At 40.1% G+C, this 21836-nt stretch overlaps 1 protein-coding gene across 2 annotated transcripts in view; it reads right to left on the reverse strand.

Annotated features, from left to right (window-relative positions):
* Cyb5r4 (cytochrome b5 reductase 4) overlaps positions 1-21836 on the reverse strand; it is a 60623-nt gene that overhangs the window by 28395 nt on the left and 10392 nt on the right. For both annotated transcript variants that reach the window (XM_042281343.2, XM_006983712.4), the window contains exons 3-6: positions 18001-18101; positions 15039-15120; positions 5460-5489; positions 1621-1681 (exon numbers count right to left, since the gene is read on the reverse strand). In XM_042281343.2, coding sequence (XP_042137277.1) covers positions 1621-1681; positions 5460-5489; positions 15039-15120; positions 18001-18101 — 274 coding nt within the window. The remainder of the gene's footprint in view (positions 1-1620; positions 1682-5459; positions 5490-15038; positions 15121-18000; positions 18102-21836) is intronic.

Genomic DNA, 21836 nt, shown 5'->3' on the forward strand with positions numbered 1-21836 from the left:
GAACTCAGTCACTGTTAAAATCCACAGCGGGAAATATATTTCTCCAGGTTAAAACTCTTTTCTAAATGGTAACCTTAACATGTTAGTCACCATGATATAATTGACATTTACTTCCAAATAGACCACCCAAATGGGCAAAATAAAGGCTCTACATTTTTCTATAAAATCTTCTCAGAGTAATAACAGAATGCTACTAAGAATGTTGTTGAGAAGCAATCTGCATGCTCATCACCTTCTTTCTCTATAATGAAAACATCACTACTTAAGAAATTCTTCTTGAGCTGGGGAGATCACTCAGTGGAAACGTTTGCTAAATAAATATGAAGACATGAGTTCAAATCCACACTGCCCACATACAGCCTGATGAGGGAGTGAACATCTGTAATCCCAGTGTTCTTGTGGCAAGATGGAAGACAGAGGCAGGAGAATTCCTGAAAGCTCCCAGGCCAGTTGCCCTTAGCACATGTGGCAGCAAACAATAGCAAAAATAAAATAAAAAATCCTGTTTCAAACAAGGTGGAAGGTGAAGGCCCACGTCCAAGCCTGTCAAAACCTTCACACATGCACAGTAGCATTGTGTACACAAAATTTAAAAAAAAGAAATTCATTCTTCAAGGTCACTGAGTCAGTAATAAATGTTAAGATAAAGTCTTCTGTTGTGCTCTAGCTGTTGATCAAATCAATACTGCTGTGCACTGATTACCTACGTGCAGACAACCACATGGTTCTAGAGGAGGCATCCTCAGTCTCTTAACAAAACTGTCCACAAACTTATTTAATATGTATAGCAGGATGCTGCTGTTAGAGCAACAGACTAGGGGAGGGGAACAAGAACAACAAAAAAGAACCCTGAGTACATTTGTGGTATGATGAACAAAAATTTGGTATTAATTATTCAAGAAAATTAGTGTCTAAAACATCTTAAAGTATTTCTATTAAAACTTAAAATTTTAAAAAGCCCACCAAAATATACATATAAAGATTGAATACTGCAATAAACGATGGTATGGCTATGTGGTAGAATACAAAAAAAAATATGCTTTCACAGAATAGTAACAACAAAAGATATTGCTCACAGACTGTAATATCAATACTATAAAAGCAGTGTGGAAAGGTAGTACATGAATCAGTTATGCCCAATGATTTACGTCTAAGGTTTAATGGGACTACAACTATTTTTGTGTTTCTGTTTTCTAAATTTTCTACCCTGAATATACATTTTATCATCAGAAAAAAACATTTTTTTTATTGTTTTTTGAAACAGGGTTTCTCTGTGTAACCAACCACCCTAGCTGTTGTGGAACTTGCTTTGTAGACCAAGCTGGCCTTGAACTCACAGAGATCTGCTTGCTTCTGCCTCCTGAGTGCTGGGATTGAAGGAGGAGCCACCACCACCTGGTCCCCGCACCCCCAATTTTTTAATAGTGTTTAAAATGGATCAAACTTCAGTTATCTAAAAATCACTTACGGAACAGCCTTACTCTACAGCTGCAGCTGATAAATGAGGTGCTGCCATTTGTGTACTAAGCAAAACCAACCCCGAGCTAGGTTTTCTCCCTGCAGTGTTTGTAGGTTTGTGTAGCACTGCTCTCACTTTGAAATGTAAAAAAGAGTGCATACCTTGGAGAACTAGGGCCTTCCTTGAGCAGTGTATCTGTCACTTGACTCTTGGGAAGCATGCCTTCACAAAGAAAAACAGTAATTTATCTACACCACACTTAACTCATGTACACACACACACACACACACACACACACACACACACACAAAGTACATGTAACAAATGTGCTACCAAATGCATTTTCATAAGAAAAAGAGAGAGCCTTGTCACCAGCATGTTCTTTATGTGTTTTCTAGCAGCTTGCTCTCTCTCCCAAGGGTAACCACTATTGTGACTTATGACACCAGACTAGTTTTTAAATTGATGGACATATATTATCTAGACTATATACTATCTAGAAAAGGGATCATAAGGCATGGTTTATTTTGATCTGGCTTTTTTGTCCATCCTTATACGTATTTACAGTTCTAACAAGTCAAACCTTGAATTTCCTGAGACTTTAGCCATTCTGTTAAGTGTGTAAGTAGTCTGTTCCTTTTTATACTGGAAAGTATTACATTGTATGACTTAATCACAATTCACTCACTCTTCTATTGATAGGCATTCTGGTCACTCCTGGTCAGGAGCTTTTATGAGAGTGTGGTTATAAGTCTTCTTGCACACCCCTATACACATTCTTAAAGAACAAAAATCTACATTTCTGATGTGCATATAATATGTATGCACGTTTAGCTTTAGTCAAAATGGTTGTTGTCTTAGTTAGGGGTTCCATTTCTGTGACAAAACATCACGACCAAAATCAGCTTGGCGAGTTTATTTCCACTTGCGGTCCCACAGTACAGTTTATCACTGAGGGAAGTCAGGGCAGGAACCTGGAGGCAAGAACCAATGCAAAGGCCACACGGGAGTGTTATTACTGACTTCCTCTTCAAGGCTTGCTCGAGCCAGTTTTCTGATAGAACCCAGGACTATCAGCCAAGGGATCAGCTGGACCCACCCACGGTTTACTAAGAAAATACCCTCCAGGCTTGCCTATAGCCAGATCCTATGGAGGTAATTTCTCTATTGAGATTCCCTCCTCTTAGGTGGCTCTAGCTGTACCATGTTGACTTAGAACACCAGCATAGTTAGTTGTAGGAACTGACATATTTTACCACAGTGCTTGAGTATTACAGTTCTATTAGCTCACCAGTATGGCATTCTTTTTCCATTTTATTCATTCACATGGGTCTATATTAACAAGGCCTTTAAGGGGCCACAGAAACTGGTTTTCAAGTCATTTCAGAAAGCTCTGAGGCAGGGAAGCACTCTGGAGAGTCTGCAAGCACCTAGTGTTTTCTTCCTCAAGAGAAGTGTGCTGTTTGTACCTGGACTGCTGGTAAGTCACTTTTGAAATGAAACCCATCAATTGTGTTACCATTTCTCAAACTACAGAAAAAACAGTCAGTTAGCCTCAGAGCTCCCAGACTGGTCAGTCATTACAGGAAGCTGTAGTTGGAAGCACCTTCCAGACGAGCTAGGTTTTCAGAACTTCCCTGTATACACAGGCTTAGGACAGAGCACAGACACAAAACAGCAGTACTGTTTGGAATGAAGCTCCTGAGGGTGAGGACCATCTGGTCTGTTCAGCTTTCATCTGTCCACTGTAACTATGCAGAGCACACTACATTTTCAGACCAAGAGGCCTCAGAGATGTGACCAGAAGGCCTCATAACTAAAGCCAGAGCCACAAGAATAATTTTTTTCTAAAATGAATACACCAAAAAAAAGATAGCCTAATTAAATTATTTGAGAAGAACTAAAAGATATTTTATTAAAAGATTGTCATTTCTCTTTTGGTGATCTCTTAAAAAAACACGTATCAAAACTTAAATTTTCTGTGAGGAAAAGGTATCAACAGAATTCATAAATTTCCAGTCATTTTTGTTCTTGTACGATCTTGTATGATTAAGATCAGAAAAGGGCCGGACTTAAGGCTGGTGCCAGCACGTGAACCACTGCTTTTTCTCCCTCAAACCACAGGAAAGCACAAAGGAGACCACTCCCAATTCCCTTTGAAACATCAAGAGAGTAGCACAGAAATACAGCTCATTAGAAAAGCAATGCCAAGCCGGGCAGTGGGTGGCGCACGCCTTTAATCCCAGCACTCGGGAGGCAGAGGCAGGCGGATCTCTGTGAGTTCAAGGCCAGCCTGGTCTACAGAGCGAGATCCAGGAAAGGCGCAAAGCTACACAGAGAAACCCTGTCTTGAAACCCCCCTCCAAAAAAAAAAGAAAAGAAAAATTAGAAAAGCAATGCCAAACATGACAGAACCTATCCCAATTTCAACATGTGCAAAAAGAAACCATAAAACAAATCTCACACCCATCCTTCTGGGAACACGTGAGTAAGTCTGATTAGAGCAGAGTAAGTGAGGTGGTCCAAAAGAATGCTCTCTCTCTCAAAGTGCTAGCTGAGAATGGTGTCAGTTTAAGGGGTCTGGGCCCTACTGCAAAATAAAACTCATCTGTCCCACTCAGGATTTTAATCAGCTGTTGGAATAATAACATAGAAAGCAGGCAGATCACATTTGCAAACCTACAGGATTACCACATAGACTTAGCTGAGCCAAATGTGAAAAACAGTTACAAAATATAAATACACACACACACACACACACACACACACACACACACACACACACATATATATATGCCCCACTATTATACAGAATCTGTGTCACAACATGCAATGGGTCCACACTACTTGGAGAGTGATATGTTTCACATTGAAGGCTATGTTTATTGAAGTGTTAAACATGGTGCATCTGAAGTGAAGATGCTGAAAGCGACTTGTGGCAAGCAGGGAGGATGGCTGTTTCTGTAGCATCACAGAAGAGCCAAGCATCAGATGAAGCCTAAGAACAGCTCTGCATTTACTGCATTTACTGCAATATTATACTATAGGAACTTCAAACACCATAAATTGCAAATTACAGACTGTTTTCACACTTTAAAAGGTGATTCTACTGAAAACCTAGCTTGCTAGCTCTATTTCTGTAACTTGGTTTTGCAAACTGGGAGAAAAAAATTCTAGATCTACAGGTACAATAATCTAGTTCAGTCAGAGGAGCCCCGTGCATTTCAGGAATCAGTATTGACCACCACACAACTGGTGTGGAAGGGGCAGTGCCAACGGTGAGGGCGCCCGTGCTGCTCAGTCAGGCAACAGCAGATTAATAAACGACTTGAATCTGTGTCCTAAAACACAGTGTGAACTCACAGGCATGCTGTGGGATGGTCTGTATGTCAAATTGTTCTGATTGGTCAATAAATAAAACACTGATTGGCCAGTGGCCAGGCAGGAAGTAGGTGGGACAAGGAGAGAGGAGAATTCGGGGAAGCCTGAGGCAGAAGAGACACTGCAGCCACCGCCAGGACAAGCAGCATGTAAAGATGCCGGTAAGCCACCAGCCACGTGGCAAGGTATAGATTTATAGAAATTGGTTAATTTAAGATATAAGAACAGTTAGCAAGAAGCCTGTCACGGCCATACAGTTTATAAGTAATGTAAGTGTCTGAGTGATTCTTTTATACATGGGTTGTGGGACTGCGGGGTTTGGTGGAACCTGGAGAGAAGCCCTCCAGCAACACAGGCATGCCTAAGGGAGCCACCTTAGTCCTGTTTTAGTCACTATGAGTATTTATGCTTTGGGCTTAGAGATTTCATGGAAGCAATTGTTTTAAAATCAATAATTATAATAAGGGGCCCATAAAGTTCTAGTAAATCTCTTCAGTTTGGACAAAGACAGCTTTTGCATTTAAAAAAAAATCTAAATACTCCAGACAATTCTGTGAAGCAATATCACATATAAGCATATGAATATGAGTCATTTTTATTATTAATTTATATGACTTACCATTTAAGACTCTCTTTCCTTCATGACAGTCTGCATGATGATTTGGGAAAGAAAAAGTCAGGTCAGAATACTATAACATTAAAGAGAATATCTGGTCATTTTTATTGGTTAAACTATGAACTGTCTCAAAGGGCTGATTTCTTCTAAGGCAAGAGGACAGAAATGGGGCTATGACATGCAAAGTCTTTGTTTCCAATAAGTCAGTTTGGTCTCTGGAGACCATCAGGCCACTTCTCCAGGACTCTGTGTGTGTGTGTGTGTGTGTCCATGTGCATAATCTCCTCCCCAGTATCTTGGTCAATTTATTTCTTGACCCCTATCCCCAAGTGCTGGCACTCAATCTATGGATTCTGAGAATGCTAAGTATATGTTCTACCATTGAGCCACAGTTAATTTCTCCAAAGAGCACACACACTCCAAGTATTGTCTTGTCTGAGATGTCACATTCTAACTTCATATAAAGAAAACAAAATTTACTAGGTTATATTCTATAAAATACAAATATTAACACTCCAAAAATGTTTTATTATCTATTATCAGTCTGTTTATATCTGTATCTATATTGTTATAAACAAAAAGTGGCCAAAATAAGGCAAATACATTAAGACTTTCTTATATACATATAATTATTATTAAAGTTGCAACCCAGAAAAATCTCAATAGATATTTTCTTTCAGGATAGCAGCCAACTCACAAAAGTCTAATATATCTTAGTAACCACAACTGCTACACAATTATGGTAAAATAATCCCCTCAGCAAGTTGTTAGGAGCTTTAAAAAGTTTTAAAAGACAATAAACTAAAATAATATATCCCAGAGTCAAACTGAAAGGTGACACATGGTAGAATGACATTACCTTCCTTTAAAGAAAAAGAAATGTGCTTAAATCAAAAAGCCACCTCCACCTGCCACCCCTCCAGCCCATGGCCCTTCTTTTTTGTCCTTCAACGTGCTGGAGTTACAGTTGTGCGCCATGCTCTGCTTTCAAATTTTCTGTCTTCTAATTTCTAATAATCCAGAATCCCATACACACTTCTAACTCACTCATCCAACACAGAGTGACCATGACTAAGAAGACCACCTTGTTGTTGTTCCCCCTTTTAGTCAAAACAATTCTATAACTAAAAGGACTCTTACAATATGCAACAAACTATTGCCTTTCTCTTCTTCAAGAATGAAAATAAGAGGCCAAGTTCTAGAATAATTCAGAGCTCTTCAACAAAGCCAAGAATGAATCTGTGTCCCCTGAAAGAAATCCTGCCCTATTTTTCTTGACATACTGTTGTTCAATGCTTCCTAAAAACATACAAGACTTAAAACACCATAAAAGCTGTACCCCAAATGGCTATTGCTTATCACTGTCTCAGAAACCTCTAGCCATTGCCATTCGTAAGGAGCACTGATGTCCACTGCCTGGAGCTAACTGTCCTCCATCAGTTTTACCTGTATGGCTACTGCAGTTGTGATCATCTGCTTCACCTGAGAACAAACAGCAAATTCGCAGTACTGCATATTAAATCCATCTCAGTGTGTTATAGAGCCAGCAATCTGATAAATCTCATTTGTCATGAAAAAATTCTGTTTTTACCCAAAGTACTCATAGATTTTTGAAAAATGACTCTATGTAATTTGTTTCTAGGAAAAAATATGACATCAGAGGACTATTTTCTTAATATGCACTGAATTCAGTCTGTCAGAACTTAATGGATTCTGCAGAAGTATCCTTCCCCCATTTTTTTAATATAAGAAATTCCAGTGTGAAGAAAGTTTGCTCTTAAATTATTTAAATTACCTTTAGAATTACACCAGTCTAAGTTTTAAAAAGCTGAGCCATATAAACTCTTTTCCATGTTAAACACATTTACATCTGCTTCATTTTAGTTGGAAGAGAAATCTTTTCCCTGAGAAGAAATCCAATATTCTCTCTTGATAACTAGTTGCATCATTTAGAAGTCTCTAAAAACCAAACTGAAATCTCTTCCTAATGTTGGCTAAATGGCAAAACTCTGCCTGGCCAAATCCTCTCCTCTTGAAGAGCTCAGTTGCTCAGAGACTGCCCTGGCAGCCAAGAGCACTTGGTACTTGTTCAGCATGGCAGGGTAAGGAAAACAGCAGATTAGAGACAGGAGTGACAAGGATGAACATACACATGGTCCCCCAAATCAGCTCTGCCAGAAAGCAAAATAAATACTAACCATATAAACATCAGTCATTGTAATACCGCAAAAACACAGCTGCAATACTGCCAAACAAAGCTGCAATATAGCAAAACACAACTGCAATACTGCAAAACACAGCTGTAATTCTGCAAAACACAACTGCAATACTGCAAAACAAAGCTGCAATTCTGCAAAACACAACTGCAATACTGCAAAACACAGCTGCAATTCTGCAAAACAGCTGCAATACTGCAAAACACAGCTGCAATACTGCAAAACACAGCTGCAATTCTGCAAAACAGCTGCAATACTGCAAAACACAGCTGCAATATTGCAAAACAACTGAAATTCTGCAAAACACAGCTGTAATTCTGTAAAACACAGCTGCAATACTGTAAAACACAGCTGCAATACTGCAAAACAGCTGCAATACTGCAAAACACAACTGCGATACTGCAAAGCACAACTAAAATTCTGCAAAATACAACTGCAATACTGCAAAACTCAGCTGCAATACTGCAAAACACAGCTGCAATACTATAAAACATAGCTGCAGTACTGTAAAACACAGATGCAATACTGTAAAACACAGCTGCAATACTGCAAAACACAGCTGCAATACTGCAAAACACAGCTGCAATACTGCAAAACACAGCTGCAATACTGTAAAACACAACTACAGTTCAGATGTGCATCCTCGTAGAGATGTCTCACTTCCTAGCTTGAATTAAGTTGATAAAATTCCTTTGCAGGGAGAGATATAAACAAAGTCAACCCCTTCGACCTGTGTCCCAGTGACAAATCAACGTATGATTTTACTACAGTTCACTCTAGGAACCATTGAGTTTTCAGGTTTACTTACAGAGCAATGAGTGAGGAATTACAGGTAAGAGCAGCCACACTGAAAGGTCTGCACTCAGCATGGAAGATAACTTCCCCATGGCTGGATAGACAGAGTCCCCTCCCCTAGTTCCTCCCCATCTATGTCCTCTAGCCCTTCTCTGAGATCCCCAAGGCCATGTACAATTAGGGCAGAGCTGCATATAACTAGCTGGGGAGGATGGCTGAATTCTCAAGTGAGTGGTCTATGACTCTCCTGCCCTTCCTTCTATATATGAACATCAACAGTTAACAAAGCCAATATGGTGATCTTTTCAGAGACTCTTGAAGATGACAGTAATTTGGCTCAGAGAATAGACCTGTATAGCAAATTAACTCCCTTAAATCTGGCACATGTGCATGCAAATGCATACACACACAAACACCAAAACATCACCCATACAATGAGCACTATGGCCGCAAGACAACTGAGTCAGTACATCCACTAAGTCCCCTTGCCAGCGTCCACACCATGGAGTCTTGCTGGACTTGCTTGTGCTTTGCTGATCTGAACTGTCTCCATTCTACCAAAAAAGAAACAAAGGCTTTGGAAAGGAACCTCTGACTAATTCTCTTCCAAAGCTGAGCCTCCACTGGCACTCAGCCTACTCCCCAGCTGTGCTGGGCTTGCTGACAGTGCAGTAATGGTAACACGACTCCTTGAAAGCAATGGCTCAGCACCTCAACCTGTAATCCCAGCACCCAGGACACACAGGCAAGGTGATCTTCAGCCACACAGCAAGTTTGAGACTAGCCTGAGCTAGATGAGATCCTATACTAAAATAATAATAGTAAGAACAACAACAACACTACTACCAATGCATATACAAAGGTTTCTCCATTTCAGCATTAGCGATGTTTTGGGCTGGACAACTCTCTGTCATGAGAGTCTGGCCTGGGCACTGTATGGTAATTAGGAACGTCCCTGGCCTCTGTTCATGAGAATACCAGCAGCATGGAGGATAGTCATAACAAAATGTCCCTAGGTCTACCAGCTTTGTGTTTTCATTCCTGAATATTCAGGCATGAATATTAACCATGATCACACTATAATCTACCAGGTAAATTGAGGACTAGAACTGTCTAGTGTGGAAATGCCCACAAAATGCCAATTCTCGGACTTTCTACATTGGGTTCTGACAGTTTGCCTCATGTAAGACAATTTTAGTAAAAGGGATTAGGGCATTGTGGCTATGAGATGGCAAAGGGGAAAAGAAGATGAGGGAATATAGGAGGTGAATATGAGCAGAATACATTATATGCGTGCATGGAAATGTCATGGGGAAAATATATATAATATAATATAATATAATATAATATAATATAATATAATATAATATAATATAATATAATATAATATAATATAATATAATATAATATAATAATCAACAGACACAACCTGTTAATGGACAGAGAGAAAGGGACTTTGGAGCACTCAGTCCTAAATAAGATTTTTTTATCAAGCGCCCCTCCCCTAAAGGCTCATGGATGCCTCCAAAGAGACAATGTCTCCCAGACACAAGACTGATGACTGATGCACACATGACCTCATGGAGGCTGGCAGAACACAGAGGAGCTGCATAAGTTCAGGCCAGACAGGGCACCAAAACTGAGAGGATGGAGCAAACACCAGCTCCCACTCCTAACCAAGAGGCTATGTGCAACTGATACCCACAGACAGGAAAACTCAGTTTTCCCTAGCGCAGTGTCACTAGGTACAGAAACCACACTCCAGGGCAGGCCCATGCCCAGGAGTAGATGGCCAACACAAAACAATCTCCATGGTTTTCCTTTGGGCAGACTTTTGTTTTCTATGTGTTTTTTGTCTCATTGATTTTTTTTCTTTGATTTTCGTTTTGCTTAAGAGAGAAAGGGAGGGCACAGAAAGATGGGTGGGTTGGTGAATACAGAGGTGAGAAGGACCTGGGGAAGGAAAAAAACCACGATCAAAATATCTCGTATAAAATATTTTTAAGAAAAAAAAAAACCTTTGCTCAAACATTGCTTTTCTGCCCTGTGAAATTCTTATCTTTGCTTCCTAATGCCTTGTACGCTGTTTCAAATCATTGTCTGCTACTAATCCACAAATATTCCTGACCCAAACAGGCTGACTCTCCCACACTCTCACAGGCCCTGTCAAAACCAAGAATGCTCTCTTTCACAGGAACAAAACCATCTTTTCATGTCAAAAACAACACCACATGCTAGTTCATACCTAATAATTGTAGAAATACACTGAAAAACAAAAAATGGCCTCCCTGTTACAAGTAGTGAAGCAAAAGGGGGGGCCACAGAAGCAGTGGCATTTCTAGCCACTACTGGCACCCACAACACACACACACACACACACACACACACACACACACACACACACACACACACACACCTTAGATTGTAGGTGGCTAGCAAATTTTGCTTCAGTTAATTCTCACAATGACTTTAAATGTTCCTTCGTGGACATAAGTATATGAAGTTGTCATGTGTGTGCTCGTTGATGTGTGGCCGTGGCACATAGGTTGAGGATGAAGGACAGCCTTTGAGTACTGGTCCTGCTGTAAAACCAGGCTAGCTGGGTACAGGCTAGTCAGCCTGGCTTCTGTCCCTGTCTCCTATCTCCTTGTAGGAGCACTCTGGGATTACAGATGCTGCACTACCGTGCACAGCTTTTACTTGGGTTTTGGGGATCTGAACTCAGGTTGTCAGGCTTGTGTGTTGTGTAACAAGCACAGTTCCCATGGAGCCATTTCCCCAGCCCAGGGCACTTACTGGTTTGTTGTTGTTGTTGTTTTTGTTTGTTTGTTTGGTTGGTTTGGTTTGGTTTGGTTTTTCAAGACAGGGTTTCTCTGAATAGCCCTAGCTGTCCTGGAACTCACTTTGGAGACCAGGCTGGCCTCAAACTTGGAAATCCACTGCCTCTGCCTCCCAAGTGCTGAGATTAAAGGCGTGCGCCGCTGCAGCCGCTGCCACCACCTAGCTAAGGGTGTTTATTCTTACCCTGCATCTTACTAATGAAGAACACATTAAGATCTACCACTGGTACCTAAGAAAACACCGTCTAAGTAGCGGAGATGAGATTCGGATCCAAATATGTCTATGAATCTCTGTTCTTTCCAAGGTCACATTGCCTCAGTAATCAGTATCAGAAATAGAGATGGAATTGAAAAGGAGGCTTTTTGTTTTGTTTCTAAAAGTCCACACTTTGTTTTCCTAAGAAATATGCATGTTCTCCCCCAAACCAAGTGCTGATAACTTAGTCCTTTCTGACTAGGACTCAGTCTGAAGTCCTCCTTCCTCATCCCCCTGGTTCTACCTACCCTCACCTCACGGGTGGGGTTTGTTTTTTTTCTTGGTGTAATGTACATCTGTTTTAACTCTTCTACTGAGTAATTTAGGTGGACAGTTATTTTCCTTCAATACTTTCAAAGTGCTATTCATTTTTTTTTTTAAATTCTCTCCTGTTGTTTGGGAACTCAGCTGTAGTAGGCAGCACCAAACTAGCTGCTGTGTGCCAGTCACTGCTTGGTTGGTGAGGCCCCCAGGCCACACTTCGCATCTTCTCATCATCTTTGTCTGTACATGCTTTCAACACAGGGAGTCCCCGTGGGTGCTATTGTTACTCAGCTTGTTTGAGGTTTGCTGAACTTTAGATATCTGACTTTTACTAATTCTGAAAAATTCTAGGCCTTATTCCCTTCATGCATTGCTTCTTCCTCATTCTCACTACAACTTCTTCTGGAAGGGTGACTACAAGCCTTAGGCTTAGGAGACTCCATGTCCCTGCATGTTTCTCCATCTTTTATCTTTCGGCACCATGTTCTAAGTCCTGCTCTTCAATCTTGTGCACACCAAAGTTTCCACTGTGTCTAACCTACTCAACTAGGCATGCCATGAGCTTGGACTTCACCTGCTTTGTTTCTTCCTTCCTGTAAATTAGTTCCAGTTGGTTCTTTTTCAATTCTACCAGATTGCTTTTAATAAACCCATTTTAAAGGTTATTAATTCAATCTCATTTCCCTAAATATTTGAAGCACAATTATCTTGGCTCTGGACAGGAAGAACAAAGCTCAACAGTACACATGCCATTTATTTCTCACTTCTTTCCTTGGGTATCATAACAACTGACCTATGTTGTGGGAAGAGTGTTTCAGGCTGAACTCATGTTTTCCACAGATCCACAGAGGCATTTGCTAGGTACTCTGGAAAATCCGTAGTGAGAGACTAGTTTTTGGTCTGAAGTTTCTGGGATCACACAGATAATATGTTTAAATTCCAAACTTCCTTGAAAGTGGTAAGTGGCCTATCTGAATTCCAGGTGGGTCAGACTTGCCGGGCGGTGGTGGTGCACGCCTTTAATCCCAGCACTTGGGAGGCAGAGCCAGGCGGATCTCTGTGAGTTCGAGGCCAGCCTGGGCTACCAAGTGAGTCCCAGGAAAGGCGCAAAGCTACACAGAGAAACCCTGTCTCGAAAAAAAACAAAAAAACAAACAAACAAACAAACAAAAACAAACCAGGTGGGTCAGACTGAAGTAGGTTAGGAAAGGCCTGGCAACACTGGTACATAACTATAACAGAGAACCCATGTTGTTTCAGGAAAAACCTCTAGCACCCTCCCAAGCATGGTCTGAGGCTGGCTTTCAGGAGTGAACATGCATAGAAGCAGCTCTACCAGTCAATGCTCTTCTAATATGAGCTCTAAATCCCTAATGGATAACACACTAACTCCGCTCAGAAATAAACTTACAAGAATTGTAGACTCGTAGTAGGATGCTTGTCTAGCTTACACAAAGCCCTAGGTTCAATCCCCAGCCCTGCAATAAAATGAAGTAAAGGCAGCTTGCTTACAGTCAGGAATGGTGGTACACACTTGTATCCCGGCACTCAGGAGACAGAGCCTAAGGGACAGCTGCACATTTGAGGTACGCCTGCAAATCCGTGAGGAGGCGCACTACCCTCCTATGCTTCTGCTAAGAACCCTAAAATTCTTTCTTGCCATCCATCCGATCAACAGTCAGCTTCTCCCCTCTGTCTTCAAACAAACCCTTGCTCCTACCCAAGTGGCAGACAAATCCACACTGAAGAGCCCCTGGCCTCCTTGCTGGACTGGAAGTACAATGAAGATTTTCTTTTAATAAAAACCAAGTTCCACAATATTGTCTTCAGTGCCCACCAGGAAGTGCATCCCCGCTGCTATGAGAACCGTGGCCAAATTCTCAGAGGAAAATTCTTTCTTCTTCCTCATCACCTTAAAAAAAAGGCCAAGGCAGACAAGACAGTCCAGCACCTCTCTTTGCTGTTAAATGCTTTTTCCATTAAATACATAGGTCTACCATGTACAGGCCATAAACAGGGGCTCAGTTCCAACTTCCTGCCTCTCACAGATCCAAGTTCGCATCTCTTACCCCTATGTGACCATGGACATTCCTGTGTAGATCTAAAACCCCAGTTTACTACACTGTTTACTGAGAGAAACTTCCAGCAATAAGGTATCCAATTACAAAACTCACTGACCATAGCAGTGAAGACTCTGCTTGAACAGACCAATTCACTCTGAATTTGAGAGCCAAAGTCATGAGTGACTAAAAAGAAATGGCTACTTCCCTTCACAGAGAGGGTTCTATGAAGTATTCCTGCTACTGCAATCCCATTCACACTCTCAGAGGGAGCTGGCTCTTCTGAAAGAGGTCTGGAAGAGCTGACTCGAGCAACTGTAGGGGGAGCTCTAACGCAGAGGCAATTATACTTCCACAGAAGCTTAACCGAGAAGGGACTACACAGGTAAGGAGACAAGGAAGAGTCCAGATAAACCTGGGACGAAGACAGGAGGCGACATTGTACTGTATAACTTCCTAGACTTTGATGTTTTAGTCTTGTGAGAGCAGTAAGAACAGTTAAATGATAAGCTGAGCACAGGCCACACACCTGTCACATCTGTAATCCCAACCTTTCAGAGGCTAAGGAAAAAGGATCTTGAGTTTGAGTCTAGCCTGGAATAACAGGGTGAGATACCAACTCGAGAAATAATTTTAAAAAATTAAATGTAAAACAACTAGACTAAAAAAAAATTCAGCCAGCACCCCTAACCAGTACTGTCACTAATCTGGTTATTTAATGACAGGTACGGAAAACAAGGAAGCAAATACAGTTTTTCCTTCTATATTTACTTCTTTATTCCTTACAACTTTCTACAAAACATATCACATTTTTAAAGGAAAGTCACTACAGAATTCCTTATTTTTCTTTTCCTCATTTCATGTGGTGCCCAAGCATGCACTCAAGTGTGTGTGTGTGTGTGTGTGTGTGTCTGTGTCTGTGTGTCTGTGTGTGTATGCATTTTCTTACATGTGTGGGTATGGAGGGGCACATGTGGATGGGTATGTATGTACACGTATGCACATGCATACGTGTGGCGGCCCAAGGTTGAATAAAACCTTTAGAGCAGCTACGGCAGAAGGCCAATAAAAATGGGGAAAATACTGTGATTTATTTCATCCTATTCATTGAATCCAATTTTATTTTAAAAATTACTCGCTTTTTTACTTACCTTTTGGAACAGCAGGCTTCATAGCCATCCTGCCGACCAGGCATTCTTTCAGCATGGATTCATAATTGACCCAACGATGAACCTGGGAGATGAATGGCCAACAGCAACATGACTCTAACCTCCACAGGATGTTCTCGTCTTACCATGAGCTGAGCTAAAACTTCATACACTGCTCTGAGGCAGACATAATTTGCCAGCAACTGATAGAGACTGTTTAGAGCAGTATTCTCAATGTGTTGTCTACAGACCTCCGGGTGTTTCTGACACCTTCAAGCATCCACAAGGTTCCAACAATTTCAAAAGAACATTCAGATATAACTTGCCCTTTTTACTTCTTTGCCATTTGCAAAGTGCTTAAGAATATCCTTCACAATAGTGAAAATTATTGCCATATTCTTCCTGTATGATAAAACAAAAAATTCTAACTCATGCTGGTCTGGAACTCACTATGTAACCAAAGCTGCCCTCTAACTCACAGCCATCCTCTTGCTTCAACCTCCTGAGTGTTGGGATTACAGGTGTACATCACTATGCTGCAGGGTAACACTGTTTAAATTAGCAAACTCTTAAAAAAAATTTAAATGTTCAATTGTAAAAATATCAGTAAAGAAAAACACAACATTCAAAAACATTAGTAAAGAAAATCATGTATTCAATTATCAATTTATTCAATATAGTTATCAATAGTCATAATGTAATGTTCAAACATTAAAATAATTAGGTCAAATAATATTAACAGGGTCTTAATAGTCCTGAGGATATAACAGCTAATAGCAAATACATTACAAAACAGACATGAACTTATTATTATTATTATTAGAAACTGAATTTTACTTGCAATTACTTATAGTACATGCATTACTTTGTAAATCCCTGCCTTTGGGAGTGTGAGAATGGGGGTAATTTCAGCAAACAGATAAAGGAGACAGAGATTTAAGGAGGCAGAGGTACAGGGTTTGTTATACAGGACTCTAAAATAACAGGCACTTAAGTATGTTCAAAGCAGAATATTTACTCTGACATACTATTCTATTTAGGGTCTATTTAGGGTCTCAAAGACCAATCAGATGACTAGATTCATGTCACTGTTAATAATGACCACTTAAGAGTTGAAAAGCAGGGTGCTACTTAGACAATTCATCTTTAAGAAGATGAATATATTTGTCTTGTTATCCAAACTGGACCTAACAGAAAGCTATCTGGACAGTACTGAAGTGTCGGGGCCAGAAACAGCACTGAGGACTTGAACTACACTAGTGGGAAAAAAAGGGATAGGTTAATGAAAGAGTCCGGCCAGTGACCACACACTGGGCCATGATGGGAAAAGACTACTCAGTAGCTCAGTCACATTCTCTGGAAACAGGCAACAGGAAACACAGAGGGAAGGTAAGCCAGTGAGCCAGTGCGATCACTGGAGACTGAGTTGGAATGCCAACAGGCCATCAAACTGGCCTATCAGTTATGTGGAAATGACAAAATAAATAAGGGGTCAACAGTGGGATCAAAGCTGAAAACAGATAAAGCTGATAAAGATATGAACCAATATATTCTTTGTACAACTCAAACATGGTGTGTAGGGAAATTTTTTATAGTGAAAGACATCAGACGTTTCTAGAAGACACCAGAAGCTTCTAAACTACAAAACTCTATTTCCACAGTGAGTAAAAATCATCAATAATTAATTTTACTGGTTCATTAAAGCCAGGTGATGCAGCAACGTGCTAAGTAAAATACTGTCTTCCTCACATGTGTCCCATGTAGACTCGGTGCTGGGCAATACACGGCTTTCTGGAGAAATCTGCTGAAGAAGTACATTCCACCAGAGAACAAGGGAAAGCCAGGAGACAGCCACAGCAGCCAAGTTAGGCAAATGTCCCTAAACTGACTTGGTTTGCACTGTTAGAAAGTAACAAACAGCAACAGCAAAGGGAACATCTCCTAAAGGAGCAAGAAGACTCTCCCAAGGGAATGCTACCACAACCAATGAGCAAATCAGACTTCGCACCACAAGGATGGGCACCAGAGCAAACAAGTCCCACCTTTAGAGCAGATGCACCAAAGTATTTTTAAATATAAAACAAATTACATTTCTGACAACCTGATCCAAAAATAACTACCTATAATCTCAGAAATAAATAAAAAGTGTTTAAAAAAATAACAGAAATCAAGTTAAGTTTGATCAAAACAACTCTAAAATACCTCAATCTGATTCAGGTATCTTAAATGGTTAAAACCTAGTATCATATAACATGCTGAGTTATTATTAATGATACAAAATGAAATGTGAAACAAAGGCAAATTACTAAACTTCTAATGATTACAATATCAGAATAACCACTAACAAAATTATTGATAATTAATGTATTCTATATAACATTTAAATAGTGGGGAAACTAATGTTCTTTTTATAAATCTGGAGAAAAGGGCTCGATGTAAACATCTTTTGAGATACATGTAGAACCTCTGCTATTAATTTAGGAAAAGCAAGTTTCCTATTCATTTATCTAAGTTCCTCCAAGAGATATGGGTCCCACATAGTAATGCAGACTGGATGTACAACTACCTCCCCATGAGGAAAAAGCAAGAATGCTATACGCTAACTAAAAAAATTAAATTAAATTTTAAAAAGAACTAAAGTGATTTGTAACATCAGATCATACTGTCCCTTCTCCCATTGATAGTGTTTTCTGTAAGTCAATTACTATCATTACCAAAATAAATCAGGACAAGTGAAAGCCTTGCCAACAGAGGAGTCAAGGTGCATGCCACATACTTGGAACCATCTCTAGAATTTTACTACAGTGAATTGAAAAATCACATGAACAGCTGGTACCTGTGAACATCTGCCTGCATTTCAAAATTCAAGCCCACCCATCTCAAAAGAAAGCAAGCGTTTTCTTCCTCCAAATGTCTCACTGTTAAATCCATGCCTACAATGCTCTGCTTACCTGTAGAAACTTACCTCATTAAAAAGATCCGTCCCGTCTGCTCCTGCTGCTCTCATAAGTTCATCCTCCCCGCCAGGATGATACTCCATATATGGGCTGACATTATAAACAAGCCCTGCATCAAAGCAAGGAGAAATAATATCCAAATGAACTTCCTAAAAATTATAAAACCTATAAACATAAGGTCCAATAAATCTCTCCCAACATTTCATTTAGGAGTTCATTTTATCAAAGTATCATGAGCTGTAAAGTCTGAAATTACACTACTCTTGCAAGCTAGCTAATTAACCTGCCAGTTTCCTGGTCTTTTATAAAAAACAGGGGACTTGTTGGTTAAGACATGAAAGTTTAATATATCAATACCTGCACTAGAAAAGCAACATTTGCACCAGCTCCTTGAGCCCCAATTCCTTATTTGTAATAGCCAGAACCTGGAAACAACCTAGATGCCCTTCAACTGAAGAATGGATAAATAAAATGTGGTACATTGACACAATGGAGTACTACCCAATTCCTACAGAGATGTGTAAAGAGGGTCCAGTGATCTGCGCACTCCTATTCCTCTGGGAGAGGAACCTGGACCTTAGGAAACTCAGGTCCTTCCTGCCAGTGAGAGTGCCTGTTCTCTGCCCTGGAGGGTGATGGGATCTTTATTAAGCTGACCCATGAGTAACCCATTTTTGTTCTAGGAGGAGATATCATACTAACCAGGTTTTTCAGCATTCAAACATCCATGAAAATATTGTCCAGAACACTGTCTCTGCTCATAAAACGTAAAGAAATGCAACAGAGCACACAGAATTGCCTCCCAACACAAAGAAACTCTGTCTAAACTTTTGAATGTACACACACACACACACACACACACACACACACACACACACACACACCCCAAAGAAATAAAATCTCATTCCATTACTGTCTACGGCCATGGTGAAAATCGTGAGTCAGATCTTCAGTAAGGCTAAGGAACAATGAGCATTCAGGCCTACTCTGTAAAAGAAGGCCTGCCTCATCTCTGCAGATGTAGAAATGACGGTTTTCAGACCTTCATCTTTTGGTCTTCCCCAAATATTTATTACATCTGTGCATGCATTCAACTATATTTTTATCTTTAAAAAAGGAAGAGGGAACAAAGCAGGACATGCTGATTGGAGGCCTCACCAAGGAAGCAAGCTTCCTGTATCTGTACCAGAAAGCTAACAGCAGACAAATCCAGCTGAAAACCAATTCAAAGGTGCAACAAGAACTGTTTTTTGTTTGAATATTTAAAACTGATTTCTCATTTAGAAAGACTTCAATACTTATTTAAAGACTTCCATTTAAATAACCCCAAACAACTTAAAACATTCATTCAATGTATTCATCTTTGAGGGAAGAAGCTGTTGTAAATCCAAAAAAGCTACAGTGGCTTTTCTATTGGCTAAACTTTAGGAAATAACTTACAATCCAGAGTTCAGTACAAAACTGCAGGGGCAAACACAAAAGGTAGTGAATTCACAGAGAATCCAACAGTCCACCATATTTAGGAAGATGTTTTCCTGTTCCTTAGTGCTTCAAAATCCATAGTTCAGAAATGTGAGTGGCAATAGGATCAAAATCACCCCCAATAGGATTTTTTTTTTTTTTTTTTTTGGTTTTTCGAGACATAGGATGCTTCCTAGATAAATTTCAAACTTTCTGGGCAACCAAGCCTTGACCACAGTACTCAAGAATAAGATGTCCACCAGACACGGTCCTCCATGCATGAGTTTCACATTTTAGCAGCCAGATTTTCAAGCAGCTTTAATAGCTTTGTCAGTCATCTGACATACCCCACATGTTCTCCACTGCCCCGCAGACCTTCACGTTGACAACCACTCACACTTTCACCTTCTTTCTGATAGACCAGGAGCACTCCGTGGGTCTGAGAACATCCTATCTTCTTCAGATAGACAAAGCTAGGGATGCTTACAGAATCCACCCCCTAGATTAGTGACGACTGCTACTGTTTTGGTCTAAGACATATTAATGCCAATCACACTTGACAGTATCTTAGTAACGTGCTAATTAGGAAGGAAGCCAGTTGATCTCCTTTGATACAGAGACTTATGCTCAACCCATCTTGTCTTCTTTTAAAAGGCATTTCCTAACACTCAAAAAAAGAAAAAAGAAAAACAACAACAAAAGGACCTTGAATGTTGAATATGACATGAGAAAACAGCAGATCTCAGCACCTTGTTGCCCATTACATAGAAATACATGCTATTTGTGACAGCTTAGTCTCCTTTCCTATTGCTGTGTATGTCTTGGCTACAGACATGGGAAGGAAGACAAAAAGACAGGTGACATATAAGCTGATCCCTTGACATGGGAACAGCTCTGAGACTGGATGAGACATGATAAATCCTGTTGGCTACAGAGTCCTCATGACTTATTATTACATACCATCTTTTCATATGGAATGGATAGATTTATATTACAGCCTGATTATGAAGTCCAAATGGACTTTAAAGTTGACAGATGCCTTTTACCTGCTTAAACATAAAACAAACAAAAAAAAATCTTCTTTAACTGACTTGTGCACACCACACATTCCATACTTGTGTTGATGCAGATGTGTATGTTACCTTTGAAAGGTTACATGTTTTCAGAGCAAGGGGACCAGACACCAATGAAAACGGGTGGCCCAGGTGATCCAGCCTCTCAGATGCCTCTGTTGCAGTTTCCTCAGAGTTCTGCATTCAGAACAACTTCAAGGCTGCTGGCTGAGATGGTCCAGCCTCACAGACTACTCCAGCCAGAACTTCAGATAAGCCTTGCACTTTCCCATTGCACCGAGACTGGACAACAAATAATACAACTAACTCTCCCAGGACTTGACCATTATCCCAATTTTCCCAGGGTCTCTTAAAGATTCCAGTACCCCCAAACAACAGGAATCAGTCTAGAGAACACAACACCCAAATTCCCAAGAGGTGGGATGGATGGTTTTTGGTCATTAGATGGATTATAGATGTCTGTCACCGTTTAGAGAGGTTGATTACAAATTGTTACTGATCATAGTCAGGGGAAAACTAAACAAAGGAAATTAGATTCAGAAATCTCTTTCTGAAGAGAAAAAAGGCAATATAGTATTAGAAATGATGGGATAAAAGAATGGATTGTTCAGTTTATTTTTTAACAACCACTAGTCTCAAATATTTTACATTGGTATGAATTCTGGTATATTGATACAAATTTAAAGTTATTTTTGTTCGAACATACTGTACATAATTTCTACTTTTGTTTAAGGTATTATACCTATGCAGTTCATTTAATGACATAGTCATGTTAGGTATGTTTTCAAGGTCAGAGACATACAGATAGATAGATGGTCTTCAAACACTTCAAAGACCTACAGAATATGACATTTAAAATGTTTTGTTAACACAGGGTTTTTCATGACAATGAGACTCCTGGCAGCACCAATTTATTTCAGAGAAGATGATGGGCACTGAAGAGCCTCCATATGGAGTTTGTTTTCATTGTGGCAAGGTTAGCCACTGGGCAAAGAAACTGTTCTTGCCTTGACTCTGACAGTATGCTGTACAAACTGGATAAGCAGAACACAAAGGAGAAAGACTGCTGAATTTTGCCAAGATAAGGTGGGATAGTCCTTCAAAATTCCAGCTTCATAGAAAAGTTTGCTAGACATTCTCAGGACACACAGGAAAGTGACTGCTGAACTTCGCCAAGACTAGGTGGGTCAGTCCTTCAAAATTCCTGCTTTATAGAAGAGTCTGCCAGATATTCTAGGCTTGTAGGCCAAAGATTGGATGCCCCAACATTGCAGAGAAACTATGGGTGCCTGTCCAGGCAGCCAGATGTC

Source organism: Peromyscus maniculatus, chromosome 7 (genome assembly GCF_049852395.1).
Source record: "Peromyscus maniculatus bairdii isolate BWxNUB_F1_BW_parent chromosome 7, HU_Pman_BW_mat_3.1, whole genome shotgun sequence".
Lineage (NCBI taxonomy): Eukaryota > Metazoa > Chordata > Mammalia > Rodentia > Cricetidae > Peromyscus > Peromyscus maniculatus.